This window comes from Cetorhinus maximus, chromosome 4 (assembly GCF_964194155.1).
Source record: "Cetorhinus maximus chromosome 4, sCetMax3.hap1.1, whole genome shotgun sequence".
In the NCBI taxonomy this organism is placed as follows: Eukaryota; Metazoa; Chordata; class Chondrichthyes; order Lamniformes; family Cetorhinidae; genus Cetorhinus; species Cetorhinus maximus.
Window position 1 is genome coordinate 178,293,578 of NC_135882.1, and position 14,019 is coordinate 178,307,596.

Genomic DNA, 14,019 nt, shown 5'->3' on the forward strand with positions numbered 1-14,019 from the left:
TTTGATGTGGCACCTTATCAAATGCCCGCTGGAAACCCAAGTACTGCACGTCTACAGGCTCCCCTTTATCCACTTTGTATGTTATTCCTTCAAAAAACTACAATAAATTGGTTAAACATTATTTTCCTTTCACAAAATCATGCTGACTCTTCTCTATTGCTTTGAGCTCTTCTAAGTGCCCAGCAATAACCTCCTTAATGATCGATTCTAACAACTTCCCCACGACAGATGTCAAGCTAACTGGCCTATAGTTTCCTGGTTTCTGCCTCCCTCTCTTCTTGAATAGATGGGTCATATTTACTACTTTCCAATCTGATGGAACCTTTCCAGAATCTAGCGAATTTTGGAAAATTATCACCAGCGCATCGAATACCTCATTTGCCACCTCTTTTAAGACCCTAGGATGCAGTCCGTCAGGATCCGGAGACTTGCCAGCCCCCAGCTCCATCAATTTGTTCAGTACCGTTTCCCTAGTGATTTCAATTCCACCAAGTTCCTCTCTCCCTTTCACCTCCTGATTTGCAGCTATAACTGGAATGTTTTTGTATCCTCTATTGTGAACACAGATGTGCGCATTCAGATACAGAGCCTTTAACTCTGGCTTTTTACCATTTTTGCAATCTCTGGCCTTATCCGATGGTGAACTCTTACCTTTGTATACTCTGTCCCTTCCTGCCACACTGTGGCTATCATTACTCAAACTGCTACCCTGCTTTATTATCTCGTTGTTTCCCTTTGATTTTCGACATCTCCTCTCACATGATCCCTCCGCCTCCCATTTCGTTTAAAGCCCTCTACTGCGCTAGTTATGCGACTCGCCAGAACACTGGTCCCAGCTCGGTCCGGGTGACACCCGTCCCAGTGGTACAGCTCCCTCTTTCCCCAGTATGGTGCCAATGCCCCATGAATCGAACCCCATTTCTCCCACACCAGTCTTTGATGCATACATTGATTCCTGTAATCTGATTTACCCTACTCCAATTTGCTCATGGTTCAGGTAGTAATCTAGAGATTATTACCTTTGAGGTTCTGCTTTTTAATTTAGCTGCTATCTACTCATAATCCCTAAGCAGAGCCTCCTAGTCCTGTCTATGTCGTTGGTACCTACGTGAATCATGACAACTGGATTCTCCCCTTGCCACTGCAAATTTATCTCCAGCCCCGAGCAGATGCTCCGAACCCTGGCACTGGGCAGGCAACACAGCCATCTGGACACAAGCTCTAGGCTGCAGAGAACTGCGTCTATCCCCTTCACTATACTGTCCCCTACTACTGCTGCATTCCTATTTACTCCCCACACTGGAACAGCTTCCTGTACCATGGTGTCATGGTCAGTTCACTCATCCACCCTGCAGTCCCCACTTTCGTCCATATAGTCTGCAAGAACCTGGAACTCAGTTGGACAATGTTAATGGCTGAGCCTCTGTTTCTACTTTCTCGATCCTCTTACCCGCCTGACTCTCGAGTGTTTGATGGGGACAGGGTAGAGGGAGCTTTACTCTGTATCTAACCCCATGCTTACCTGTCCTGGGAGTGTTTGACGGGGCCAGTAAATTGGACTGCACAGTGAGATGACTATTATTCACCTTTCAGTCTGACTTTTGATTAACAGTCCATCCACAAACATTCACTCCCTCCACCACTGACACACAGTGGCAGCAGTGTGTGTGCCATCTACAAGTTGCACTGCAGGAACTCACCAAGACTCCTTCGACAGCACCTTCCAAGCCCACAACTGCAGCCATCTAGAAGAATAAGGGCAGCAGACACATGGGAACACCACCACCCGGAAGTTCCCCTCCAAGCTTTGCACCATCCTGACTTGGAAATATATCACCGTTCCTTCACTGTCGCTGGGTCAAAATCCTGGAACCCCCTCCCTAACAGCACTGTGGGTGTACCTACACCACATGGACTGCAGCGGTTCAAGAAGGCAGCTCACCACCACCTTCTCAAGGGCAACTAGGGATGGGCAATAAATGCTGGGCCCAGCCAAAGACACTCACACCCCATGAATGAATAATGTAAAAAATTATTTTAAAAAATATCCTCTCCCAACCATCTGTGCATTTCTTTCAGAAACTCAGCGTTCCAACTGGTCTCTCTGTCACCTCTCCGGAGAAGAGAGATTGGTTCATAAATCCTCTGGGAAGGAATGCTGATTTTCCCATCTGGATGATGTTTGCAAGTCTGATTCCTGCTATCCTGGTCTTCATCCTTATCTTCATGGAAACCATGATCACCACGTGAGTATCTTATGACGAAAGAGTTTGTGCTCAGTTGTGATGTGTTCAGGGTCTGGATTTGAGCCCAGTGGATCAGGACTGTCCTATGCTGATTTCACACAGCACCCGCAGAGAGGATTGAGAGCAGAGTTTTCATCCGTGTCGGTTTCACAAGAGCAATGGTAGACTCGTCCTGGGTGTCACTGCCTCATGTTAGTCTGAGCCTCTGTTCTGTAAGAGCAATTTAACAGATATAGTGAGCTTCACTCGAGCCAACCGAACTATTCGAGAGAATTTCACTCCATAGCCCTTTCAACCTGCATTAAGCTGGGTTGGTGGCTGACAGTCATTCTGTGTGTCCTCTGTTCAGGCCTCAGCAAAATCATTGAGTCAGTAAATCAGCAAGTGTACGTGTGTCAGTAGTTTCTGATGTCAGACAGACTGGCAATGAACTGGAGCTGCAATGTAGTGACTGGGGAGGGCCTGTGTGGTGATACAGTGACTGAGGGAGGGTCTGTGCGGTGATACAGTGACTGAGGGAGGGTCTGTGCGGTGATACAGTGACTGAGGGAGGGTCTGTGCGGTGATACAGTGACTGAGGGAGGGTCTGTGCGGTAATTCAGTGACTGAGGGAGGGTCTGTGCGGTGATACAGTGACTGAAGGAGGGCCTGTGCAGTGATACAGTGACTGAGGGAGGGCCTGTGTGGTGATTCAGTGACTGAGGGAGGGTCTGTGCGGTGATTCAGTGACTGAGGGAGGGTCTGTGCGGTGATTCAGTGACTGAGGGAGGGTCTGTGCGGTGATACAGTGACTGAGGGAGGGTCTGTGCGGTGATACAGTGACTGAGGGAGGGTCTATGCAGTGATACAGTGACTGAGGGAGAGTCTGTGCGGTGATACAGTGACTGAGGGAGAGTCTGTGCGGTGATACAGTGACTGAGGGAGAGTCTGTGCGGTGATTCAGTGACTGAGGGAGGGTCTGTGCAGTGATTCAGTGACTGAGGGAGGGTCTGTGCAGTGGTATAGGGATTGAGGGAGGGTCTGTGCAGTGATACAGTGACTGAGGGAGGGTCAGTGCAGTGATTCAGTGACTGAGGGAGGGTCTGTGCAGTGGTATAGGGATTGAGGGAGGGTCTGTGCAGTGATACAGTGACTGAGGGAGGGTCAGTGCAGTGATACAGTGACTGAGGGAGGGTCAGTGCAGTGATACAGTGTATGGGGAGGGTCTGTGCAGTGATACAATGACTGGGGTGGAGGGGTGTTTGTGTGCTGCACACTGGTGTTTGGCTGCTGTGATGCTCTCAGCAGCTCCAGGTAGTCCTAACTCGATCTCCCCACTCACTGTCCCTGCAGATTAATTATCAGTAAGAAAGAGCGGATGTTGACCAAAGGCTCTGGATTCCACTTGGACCTTTTGATCATTGTGGCATCAGGGGGTGTGGCCGCCTTGTTTGGCTTACCCTGGCTCGCTGCAGCCACTGTCAGAACCGTCACCCATGTAAATGCGTTGACCGTCATGAGCAAGTCCGTGGCACCCGGTGACAAGCCAAAAATCCAGGAGGTCAAGGAGCAGCGGGTGACAGGGCTGGTTGTCGCTGTCTTGGTGGGTAAGTGATCATTTTTATTTTGTTTCCTCATTGGATGTGGGTGTCCAATGGGCCAGCATTTATTGCCTATCACTCATTGCCCTTGTTCAGACGGCAGTTAAGAGTCAATGCCATTGCTGTGGGTCTGGATAAGGACGGCAGATTTCCTTCCCTAAAGGGCATTAGTGAACCAGATGGGTTTTTACAACAATCAGCAATGGTTTCATGGTCATGCTAGTCCAGTGACAATACCAATGTGCCACTGAGTCCCCTGATCATCATCACTGTCTCCCGCCCTGACTGTCACCCTCGCCTCGCTCTCCCTCACCACGACCCTCGCCGCTCCCTCCCTCACCACGACCCTCGCCGCTCCCTCCCTCACCACGACCCTCACCGCTCCCTACCTCACCATGACCCTTGCCGCTCTCTCCCTCACCGTGACCCTCACCGCTTTCTCCCTCACCGTGACCCTCGCCGCTCTCTCCCTCACCGTGACCCTCGCCGCTCTCTCCCTCACCACGACCCTCGCCGCTCTCTCCCTCACCACGACCCTCGCCGCTCTCTCCCTCACCGTGACCCTCGCCGCTCTCTCCCTCACCACGACCCTCGCCGCTCTCTCCCTCACCACAACCCTCGCCGCTCTCTCCCTCGCCACGACCCTCGCCGCTCTCTCCCTCACCGTGACCCTCGCCACTGCCTCCCTCGCCACGACCCTCGCCGCTCTCTCCCTCACAGTGACCCTCGCCGCTCTCTCCCTCGCCACGACCTTCGCCGCTCTCTCCCTCACCACGACCTTCGCCGCTCTCTCCCTCGCCACAACCCTCACCGCTCTCTCCCTCACCACGACCCTCGCCGCTCTCTCCCTCACCGTGACCCTCACCGCTCTCTCCCTCACCACGACCCTTGCCGCTCTCTCCCTCACCACGACCCTCGCCGTGACCCTCGCCGCTCTCTCCCTCACCACGACCCCTGCCGCTCTCTCCCTCGCCACGACCCTCGCCGCTCTCTCCCTCGCCACGACCCTCGGCGCTCCCTCCCTCGCCACGACCCTCGCCGCTGCCCCTCTCATCATCACCATTGCCTGTCTCTCAGCCTCACCCTCGCCACACTGTCCCTTGCCATCACCCTTGCTGCTCTCTATCCCTCACCAACAAGCACTTGGACCAGCATAGCCACAAACCCCGTACAGAATGTGAAATCAAAAAATGAATCTTTAACTCCTTGATTACACAGTAAAAAGTTGGCCAGGATTTACCATTACATCTGAGTGGCATTAGAATCTTACAGCATAGACGGAGGCCAGTCAGCCTATCCTGATTATGCCGGCTCTTTCTGATAGAGTTATCCAAATAGTTCCACTCACCTTCTCTTTCTCCAAAGCCCTGCAAAGCTTCTCCTTTGAGTATTTATTCAGTTTTGTTTTCAGTTGTTACTATCGAATCTGTTTCCACCACCTTAGAAAGGAGTTGTATAAATGCAAGCTCTTTCCTACTCTTTCTTTCTAATTTCTTTCTTTCTTTCTTTCATTCTTTGTTACCTTCCTTTCTTTCTCCCCTTCCTTTTAGTTATTCCCACCTCTTTTTGTTGTGACCACTATGGGACCTTCTATTTTCTAGGCTTGTCCATTGTAATCGGCGAACTCCTACGAAAGATCCCACTGGCTGTGCTGTTTGGGATCTTTCTCTACATGGGCGTCACCTCGTTGAACGGCATCGAGCTGTATGAGCGCCTGCAGTTGCTGCTGATGCCTTCAAAGCATCATCCAGATCATGTGTATGTCCGGAAGGTGAGTCAAACCCCAGGGCAACTCAATGTTGTGGGGGGGGAGCGGGGTGAGGCAATGGGTGGAGCCAAGGAGTGGGTTTGGGAAGGAGGCAGTGGATGGGTGGGGTAGGCGGTGGGTAAATGGGGGTGGGGGGGCGCTGCACCTTCAGCTTGGGGTGTGTGTGTGTATAACAGTATTTTCCTGTTTACAGGTTAAGACCCTTCGGATGCACTTGTTCACCATTATTCAGGTCTTCTGTCTGGCAATTCTCTGGGCTGTGATGTCCACTGTTGCCTCTCTCGCTTTCCCATTCGTGCTCATCTTGACTGTTCCTTTGAAGGTTTTCGCACTAACCAGAATCTTCACGGATCGAGAGATGAAATGTGTAAGTGTTCTTCAGGAGTTATTAAACTCTATTTACTCATTTATTTACTATTTATAACTAGGCAAAGAGTAGGGCCAATTAGGGACATAGAGGTCATCTGTGTGTGGACCCGGTGGACGTGGGTACAGTCATCAATGAGTACTTTGCTTCAGGATGGAAAAGGACGATGCAGGTATAGACATCAGAGTGGAGGGCTGTGAAATATTAGAAGAAATCAACATAGAGAGAGAGGAGGTATTAATGGGTTTACTGGCCATAAAAGTGGATAAATCTGCAGACCAGGATGAGGTATATCCCAGGTTGCTGAGGGAGGCAAGGGAAGAGATAGCAGGGGCCCTGGCAGTAATTCTCAAATCCTTTCTGGCCACCAGTGAGGTGCCAGAGGACTGCTAATGTTGTCCTATTATTAAAAAAGGGAGGAAGGGATAGACCAGGAAATTACAGGACAGTCAGTCTAACCTCGGTGGTGGGGAAGTTACTAGAAAGAATTCTGATGGACAGAATATATCTGCACTTGGAGAGATACAGATTAATCAGGGAGAGTCAGAGTGGATTTGTTAAGGGAAGGTCGTGTTTGACAAATTTGATTGAATTTTTTCAGGGGGGTAGCCAGGAGTGTTGATGAGGGTAATGCATTTTATGTGGTCTACATGGACTTTAGCAAGGCTTTTGATAAGGTCCCTCATGGCAGACTGGTTAAGAAAGTGAGAGCCAATGGGATCCAAGGCAAAGTGGTAGGTTGGATCCAAAATTGGCTGAGAGGCAGGAAGCAGAGGGTGATGGTGGAGGGATGTTTCTGTGACTGGGAGTCTGTTTCCAGTGGGGTTCCGAAGTGCTCGGTGCTGGGGCCCTTGCTGTTTGTGGTGAACGTAAATGGTTTGGACTTAAATGTAGGGGTTATGATTAAGAAGTTCACGGATGGAACATACATTGGTAGGGTGGTAAATAATGAGGAGGATAGGTATAAACTGCAGGAGGATATCAATGGACTGGTCAGGTGGGCAGAGCAGTGGCAAATGGAATTCAACCCAGAAAAGTGTGAGGTAATGCACTTGGGGAGGGCTAACAAGGCGAAGGATTACACTATGAATGGCAGGACCCTGGAAAGTACTGAAGATCAGAGGGACCTTGGTGTGCATATCCACAGATTCCTGAGGGTAGCAGGGCAGGTGGATAAGGTGGTTAAGAAGGCATATGGGATACTTGCCTTTATTAGCTGAGGCATAGAATACAAGAGCAGAGAGGTTATGCTGGAACTGTATAAAACGCTGGTTAGGCCACACCTGGAGCACTGCGTGCAGTTCCGGTCGCCACATTATAGGAAGGATGTGATTGCACTGGAGAGGGTGCAGAGGATATTTAGACCATAAGACGTAGGAGCAGAAATTAGGCCAATCGGCCCATCGAATCTGCTCTGCCATTCAATCATGGCTGATAAGTTTCTCAACCCCATTCTCCCACCTTCTCCCTGTCACTTTTGATCCCGTTACCAATCAAGAACCTATCTATCTCGGTCTTAAATACACTCAATGACCTGGCCTCCACAGCCTTCTGTGGCAAAGAATTCCATAGATTCACCACTCTCTGGCTAAAGAAGTTTCTCCTCATCTCTGTTCTAAAAGGTCTTCCCTTTACTCTGAGGCTGTGCCCTCGGGTCCTAGTCTCTCTTACCAATGAAACATCTTCCCCACGTCCACTCCATCCAGGCCTTTCAGTATTCTGTAAGTTTCAATCAGATCCCCCCTCATCCTTCTAAACTCCATCGAGTATAGACCCAGAGTCCTCAAACGTTCCTCATATGTTAAGCCTTTCATTCCTGGGATCGTTCTCGTGAACCTCCTCTGGACCCTCTCCAGGGCCAGCACATCCTTCCTGAGATACGGGGCCCAAAATTGCTCACAATATTCTAAATGTGGTCTGACCAGAGCCTTATAAAGTCTCAGCAGCACATCCCTGCTTTTATATTCTAGTCCTCTCGAAATAAATGCCAACATTGCATTTGCCTTCCTAACTACCGACTCAACCTTCAAGTTAACCTTAAGAGAATTCTGGACTAGGACTCCCAAGTCCCTTTGCACTTCAGATTTCTGAATTCTCTCCCCAGGATATTTCCCAGGATGCTGCCTGGGCTGGAGGGTCTGAGCTATGAGGAAAGATTGGATAGGCTGGGGTTATTTTCCTTGGAGCAGCAAAGGTTAAGAGGGTACCTGATAGAGGTGTATAAGATTATGAGGGGCATAGATAGGATGGATAGGAAGGCACTTTTTCCATTAGAACCATAGAAAAGTTACAGCAGAGGAGGCTGCCATTTGGCCCATCTTGTCCATGCCAGCCAGAGGACACCCAGGTGCCCTTTCTAATCCCACCTTCCTGCACCCGGCCCATAGCCCTGCAGCTTACAGCCCTTAAGGTGCAGATCCAGGTACTTTTTAAAAGAGTTTAGAGTTTCTGCCTCTACCACCAACTTGGGCAGCGAATTCCAGACACCCACTACCCTCTGCATAAAAAAGTTCTTCCTCATGTCCCCCCTATACCTTCTGCCACTTATCTTGAATCTATGTCCCCTGGTTCTAGAATTCTCCACCAAGGGAAACAATTTTATCCTGTCCACTCTATCTATTCCCCTCATAATTTTGTACACCTCAATCAAGTCACCTCTCAGCCTTCTTTGTTCGAAGGAAAATAACCCCAACCTATTCAATCTCTCCTCGTAGCTACACTTTTCTAACCCTGGCAACATTCTTGTAAACCTCCTCTGCACTCTCTCCAGAGCTATTACGTCCTTCCTGTAATGTGGTGACTAGAACTGCACACAATACTCCAGTTGTGGCCTCACCAGTGTTTTATACAATTCCAACATTATATCCTTACTTTTATATTCTATACCTCTGCCAGTGAAGGAGAGCATTCCATATGCCTTCTTTACAACCTTGTCTACTTGAACTGCTGTCTTAGTAGAGGGGTCAATAATCAGGGGGGAATGGATTTAAGGTAAGAGGTAGAAGGCTAAGAGGGGAGTTGAGGATAAATTTTTTCACCCAGAGGGTGGTGGGAGTCTGGAACTCACTGCCTAAAAGGGCGGTTGAGCCAGAAACTCTAGTAACATTTAAGAAGTATTAGATATTTACTTGCGTTGCCATAGCCTCCAGGGCTATGGGCCAGCATAATCCTCAATTACTAAGCAGTTTTGGCAGATGAGAGCTGATAGTGCTTTGTTCAAACATAGAGAATATAAGGTACAGAAAGAGGCCATTCAGCCCAGCATGACTGTATTGGCCAAAAAAAGAAGCATACAGTCTGATCCCACTCCCCAGTTCTTGATCTGTAGCCCTGTACATTATAGCACCTCAAGTGAATATACGACATTTTTTTGAAACATAATTTTATTCACCTCAATTAAACCTCCGCTCAACCTCCTCAGTTCCAAAGAAAACAACTTCAACCTATCCAGTCATGGTTAAAATTTTCCAGTCCTAGCGACATCCTCACATATCTCCTCTGTGCCCTCTCTAGACTGATCGCAGTGACCAGAGCTTTATACAGTACTCCAACTGCGGCCTAACTAGTGTCTTATGCAGTTCTAGCATATGTTACAATCCCCATTGAGACTAATAACTTTTAAGAAGATATTTAAATTTCCAATGACTGACTGAAAGGATCGCCCAATAAGATTTCAAGTTTTAAGGAATTTTCTGAAACAAACTAAAGGCACCATTGATTAAATACTATTTTTGTAGGCAATTTATACTCTAAATTACAGAAAAGCTTCCCCATTTAGCTTTAAAACGACCTTAAATCCACTGCCATGTTTACACTTTACACAATCTCCAAAGTGGACACTTCATTCTCCTGGGACCAATGCAATCAGCCCCTGAAGCTCTGCTTCCTTTTTCCTTCCCCACCTGGGCAACTTCTAATCCCAGAACTGACTTTCACTGTAAGGATTACACTGAAGATTCCTTCCATCTAGCCCAACCTAGGCAAATCTTCCAGCCTCCTTTAGCTCCTCAAGAACTCTATCTTTCTGTCTCTTCAGTCTGAGCTTAAGCCCGCCCCACACACACACACACACACACACACACACAGGCAGGACTAGCTGCCTCTGACCTGCTGTCTGTGTCTCATTCTCCTGACTGGCTTGTATCAGTGAGTTTTAGGGATATCTTGCTATGGACACTTCCCTTCTCAAAACCCACCTTCATGGTCGTGTGAACCACAAGGACCTTGTATCCAGGTAGAATTGCTAATTAGCTATCCTCTAGACCCTCAAATCCATTCTAACTTGGAATTACACAGACATTCAAAATACCTGTCAGTCTGTATGCATGTAGCTACTTCTATCAGGAGATATGCTGTCATGATATATCATGCTTGTCTGTCTTACGTCATCATCACACATCCACGAATCACAGCCTACCAACTTGAAAATGCTCCATTTATGCCTACTCTTTGCCGTCTGCCTATTAGCCAATCCTCTATCCATACTAATTTACTACCCCCAACTGCATGAGCCCTTATTTTGCCTTTTAGCCTTTAGTGTAGAGCTATATGGAATGCCTTTTGGAAATCCAGGTGTCCCACATGTACTAGTTCCCCTTTAATCTACCCTCCTCTTTACATCCTCAAACAATTCTAGTAAATTTGTCAAACAGAATTTCTCTTTTGTAAAACCATGCTTACTTGTTCTAAATATACTATACTTTGCTAAATGCATTGTTAAGACTTCCTTAATAGTAGAAAAAATGTCTGTCTGTTCCCTATTGCTTATTTAATCCTCCTTCCTCCTCCTTCCCCCTGTACAGCTGAGCCACCAATGGTGCTGTGGACTTGGCTCCTGCTGCACTTCCCAGAGGAACTAGCGCCATTACCAGCTCACCAGTTAAAACTGAACACCAGTCAGAGAGCAAGAGGCTCTAAGAGCACTCCTGCATCCCTAGTCTGGTCCTCCTTACCTGCCAGGCAGCCACCCATTCTCCTTCTGTCTGCATGCATTGAAACTGCGTGGAGACCACCTCCTGAAACATGCTATCCACATAGCTGTCAGCTTTACAGGTGCCCCACAGCAACACCAGCCAGTGCTCAATCTCCAAAACCTGGAGCTCAAACTTCAGCTGACGACACTTCCTGCACCTGTGGTTTCCAGGGCCGAGAAGTGTCCAGAGCTTCCCACGTGGCACAGAATGTGCATTAGACAGGACTGAGGTGTCCTGACATGTCTTTATTCATTAGACAAGTGGCTAAACTTAACAGAAATAAATTTAAGACTTAATTATTTGATCTAGCTTCAGTTATAGGTAGGTTAAGTTAAATATCAACCTGTAACATATCCTCACTACCCCTTCTTGTGATGTAACATCCTCTTCCTCCATGATTACTGTGACCTCACTTTTTCAAACTCCCTCAATGTTTGTTTTCTGTGTGCTTTGCTAATTGTGTGCCAACTGCTTTGCCCAGCCAGATATGGCAGTGAATGGCTAAACTGGTTGACCGCCAAAATCAGTTCACATCTAGAGCACTTGGCCTTAAGAGACCGGAGATGAGGGCCATAGGGGAATGGCCGGGGTGGGGACTGAGTAATGGTTTTAGACAGGACACCTGTATCAAAGGTAGATGCATCCTTACAGCTTTCCAAAGACCAGTCCATACACTCACTCTCAGCTGTCCATTGTCCAGTTTATATGACGACCTGATCTGTGCGTGACCTGCGGTATGTTTGCTGTCAGTGTTGCCATAGCTGATGTACGTTCATCACATTCTTTCCCTGCAGCTCGATGCTGATGATGCCCAGCCCACCTTTGACGAGAAGGACGGTCTGGATGAGTACGATGAGCTTTCAATGCCAGTGTGAGTGGACACTGAGGCCTTAGAACAAACTTTAAACCCAGCATGGCGCTGGTTGGAGGTGAAGGAGTGAGGGGCAGCAGCCAAAGCTGGTGCCTCATCAGCACCTGTCGTCCTCAGCACCTGTCGTCCTCAGCACCTGTCGTCCTCAGCACCTGTCGTCCTCAGCACCTGTCATCCTCAGCACCTGTCATCCTCAGCACCTGTCGTCTTCAGCACCTGTCGTCCTCAGCACCTGTCGTCCTCAGCACCTGTCGTCCTCAGCACCTGTCGTCCTCAGCACCTGTCGTCCTCAGCACCTGTCGTCTTCAGCACCTGTCGTCTTCAGCACCTGTCGTCTTCAGCACCTGTCGTCTTCAGCACCTGTCGTCTTCAGCACCTGTCGTCCTCAGCACCTGTCGTCTTCAGCACCTGTCGTCTTCAGCACCTGTCGTCTTCAGCACCTGTCGTCTTCAGCACCTGTCGTCTTCAGCACCTGTCGTCTTCGACACCTGCCACCCTCAGCACCTGCCGCCCTCGACACCTGCCGCCCTCAGCACCTGCCACCCTCAGCACCTGCCGCCCTCAACGTCGACCTTGGTCAGAATGTGTCAGTGTCAACTTCGTTAGCTTGAACATTTGTCAGTATCAGCATCCACCTTGATCAGCTTTTCTTCAATGGGATAAGAGGGACAAGTTGGGACCAAACTTGGTGGTGTTAGCAGCAATGGAAACCGCAGTCTACAATCGGCCATGGATTTGGGGGCTGATACTTTCAAAGTCAATGTCCTTAAAAGAGAAAAACCACGTACAAAGCCATGCGAGTGTTCCAGAAACTTCTGTGAAGGTCTTTAAAATACCAAAGACAGTCCACTCTCTTTACTTTTTAACTTCCTTTAGTGGTGTAAATCCGGTGTTGAGCTAATGGTGTCAGCTCCTAGTGATGTTGGGACCATTACTGTCCTGTTAAAGCTTTGAGTGCTTAAAGCACTCCATTCCCAGACACAGCCAGTGGGTGTCATTCTACCATCAAGGTATTGTCAGATTAACAGTCCATGGTTTCATCGCCCACCCAAAGTTCCTAATTCAGGGATAATCCAACAGCTCATTGCATTTGATTGTGATTGAATTCCAAGACCCAAGAGGCCAAACCCAAAGGTGGGTTAAGGACAATGGCTGGTCTTGCACTGAATGGCAATTTATTGAAACACTTAATGCCTCTGTATCACATCTCCAGGTTAAAAGATTTTTCGTTTCCCACATTCAACTCCAGTTCACTGTTTGGAAGCCTCCGCTCGGAGCCGCTCTGTACACCAGCTGAGTGGCCTCCCTGCAAAGGGAGTTCACTCCCTCAGGTACTGCAGCCACCCACATGGCGTATGCTCCAGGACCCGAGGAGAGCAGTCTCTTGAGTTACACATGCCCAGCTCAGATTGAAATACTCTTCCCCGCTCACTGGAAGGGTTAGATGCGAGATGCAGTTTCAAACCAGTGCCTAATGTGGCTTTACCACAGAGCTACACCAGTTAGCATCATATTGGCAAAGTAGGGGGAGCTTTACTCTGTATCTAACCCCGTGCTGTACCTGTCCTGGGAGTGTTTGATGGGGACAGTGTAGAGGGAGCTTTACTCTGTATCTAACCCCGTGCTGTACCTGTCCTGGGAGTGTTTGATGGGGACAGTGTAGAGGGAGCTTTACTCTGTATCTAACCCTGTGCTGTACCTGTCCTGGGAGTGTTTGATGGGGACAGTGTAGAGGGAGCTTTACTCTGTATCTAACCCTGTGCTGTACCTGTCCTGGGAGTGTTTGATGGGGACAGTGTAGAGGGAGCTTTACTCGGTATCTAACCCCGTGCTGTCCCTGTCCTGGGAGTGTTTGATGGGGACAGTGTAGATGGAGCTGCCAGAAATGATTAGTTTTCACATCTCCCACACTAACATTCCTCATTGCAATGAAGAAACAATCCACAAAATAACAAAGGAACAGGAAGACAAAACCATGATTCGCTGCAGTCGCTCCAGTTCTTGATAGAAATCTGTTTGATTTGCATAATGAGTGAAGTTAATGAAGAGGAAAGAACTTGCTGAGCTGCTGAAGATTCAGGATGTCCTTATTGAATATTTGGCCCCTAAGATATGTTCCGTAATCAACCGAGATTTCGCTGCACAAACCAAATCCAGCCCCTCTGATTGGTGCACCTTAAAGGTAAAGCATCCAATCAGATTTTTGGCACCAAA

General features: G+C 48.5%; 1 protein-coding gene across 2 annotated transcripts in view; it reads left to right on the forward strand.

Annotated features, from left to right (window-relative positions):
• Positions 1-13,343, forward strand: part of LOC144680068 (anion exchange protein 2-like) — a 73,012-nt gene extending 59,669 nt beyond the window's left edge. Inside the window, exons 14-19 of one of the 2 annotated variants that reach the window (XR_013576480.1) lie at positions 2,080-2,246; positions 3,579-3,832; positions 5,428-5,597; positions 5,788-5,961; positions 11,729-11,909; positions 12,262-12,990. Coding sequence is in view for 1 of the 2 variants with exons in the window: in XM_078541212.1 (XP_078397338.1) it covers positions 2,080-2,246; positions 3,579-3,832; positions 5,428-5,597; positions 5,788-5,961; positions 11,729-11,809 (846 nt within the window). In the remaining variant the exon portion in view is untranslated. Of the gene's footprint in view, positions 1-2,079; positions 2,247-3,578; positions 3,833-5,427; positions 5,598-5,787; positions 5,962-11,728 lie in introns of both variants that reach the window. The other variant, XM_078541212.1, reaches the window with a different exon arrangement.
• The last annotated feature ends 676 nt before the right edge of the window (positions 13,344-14,019 follow it).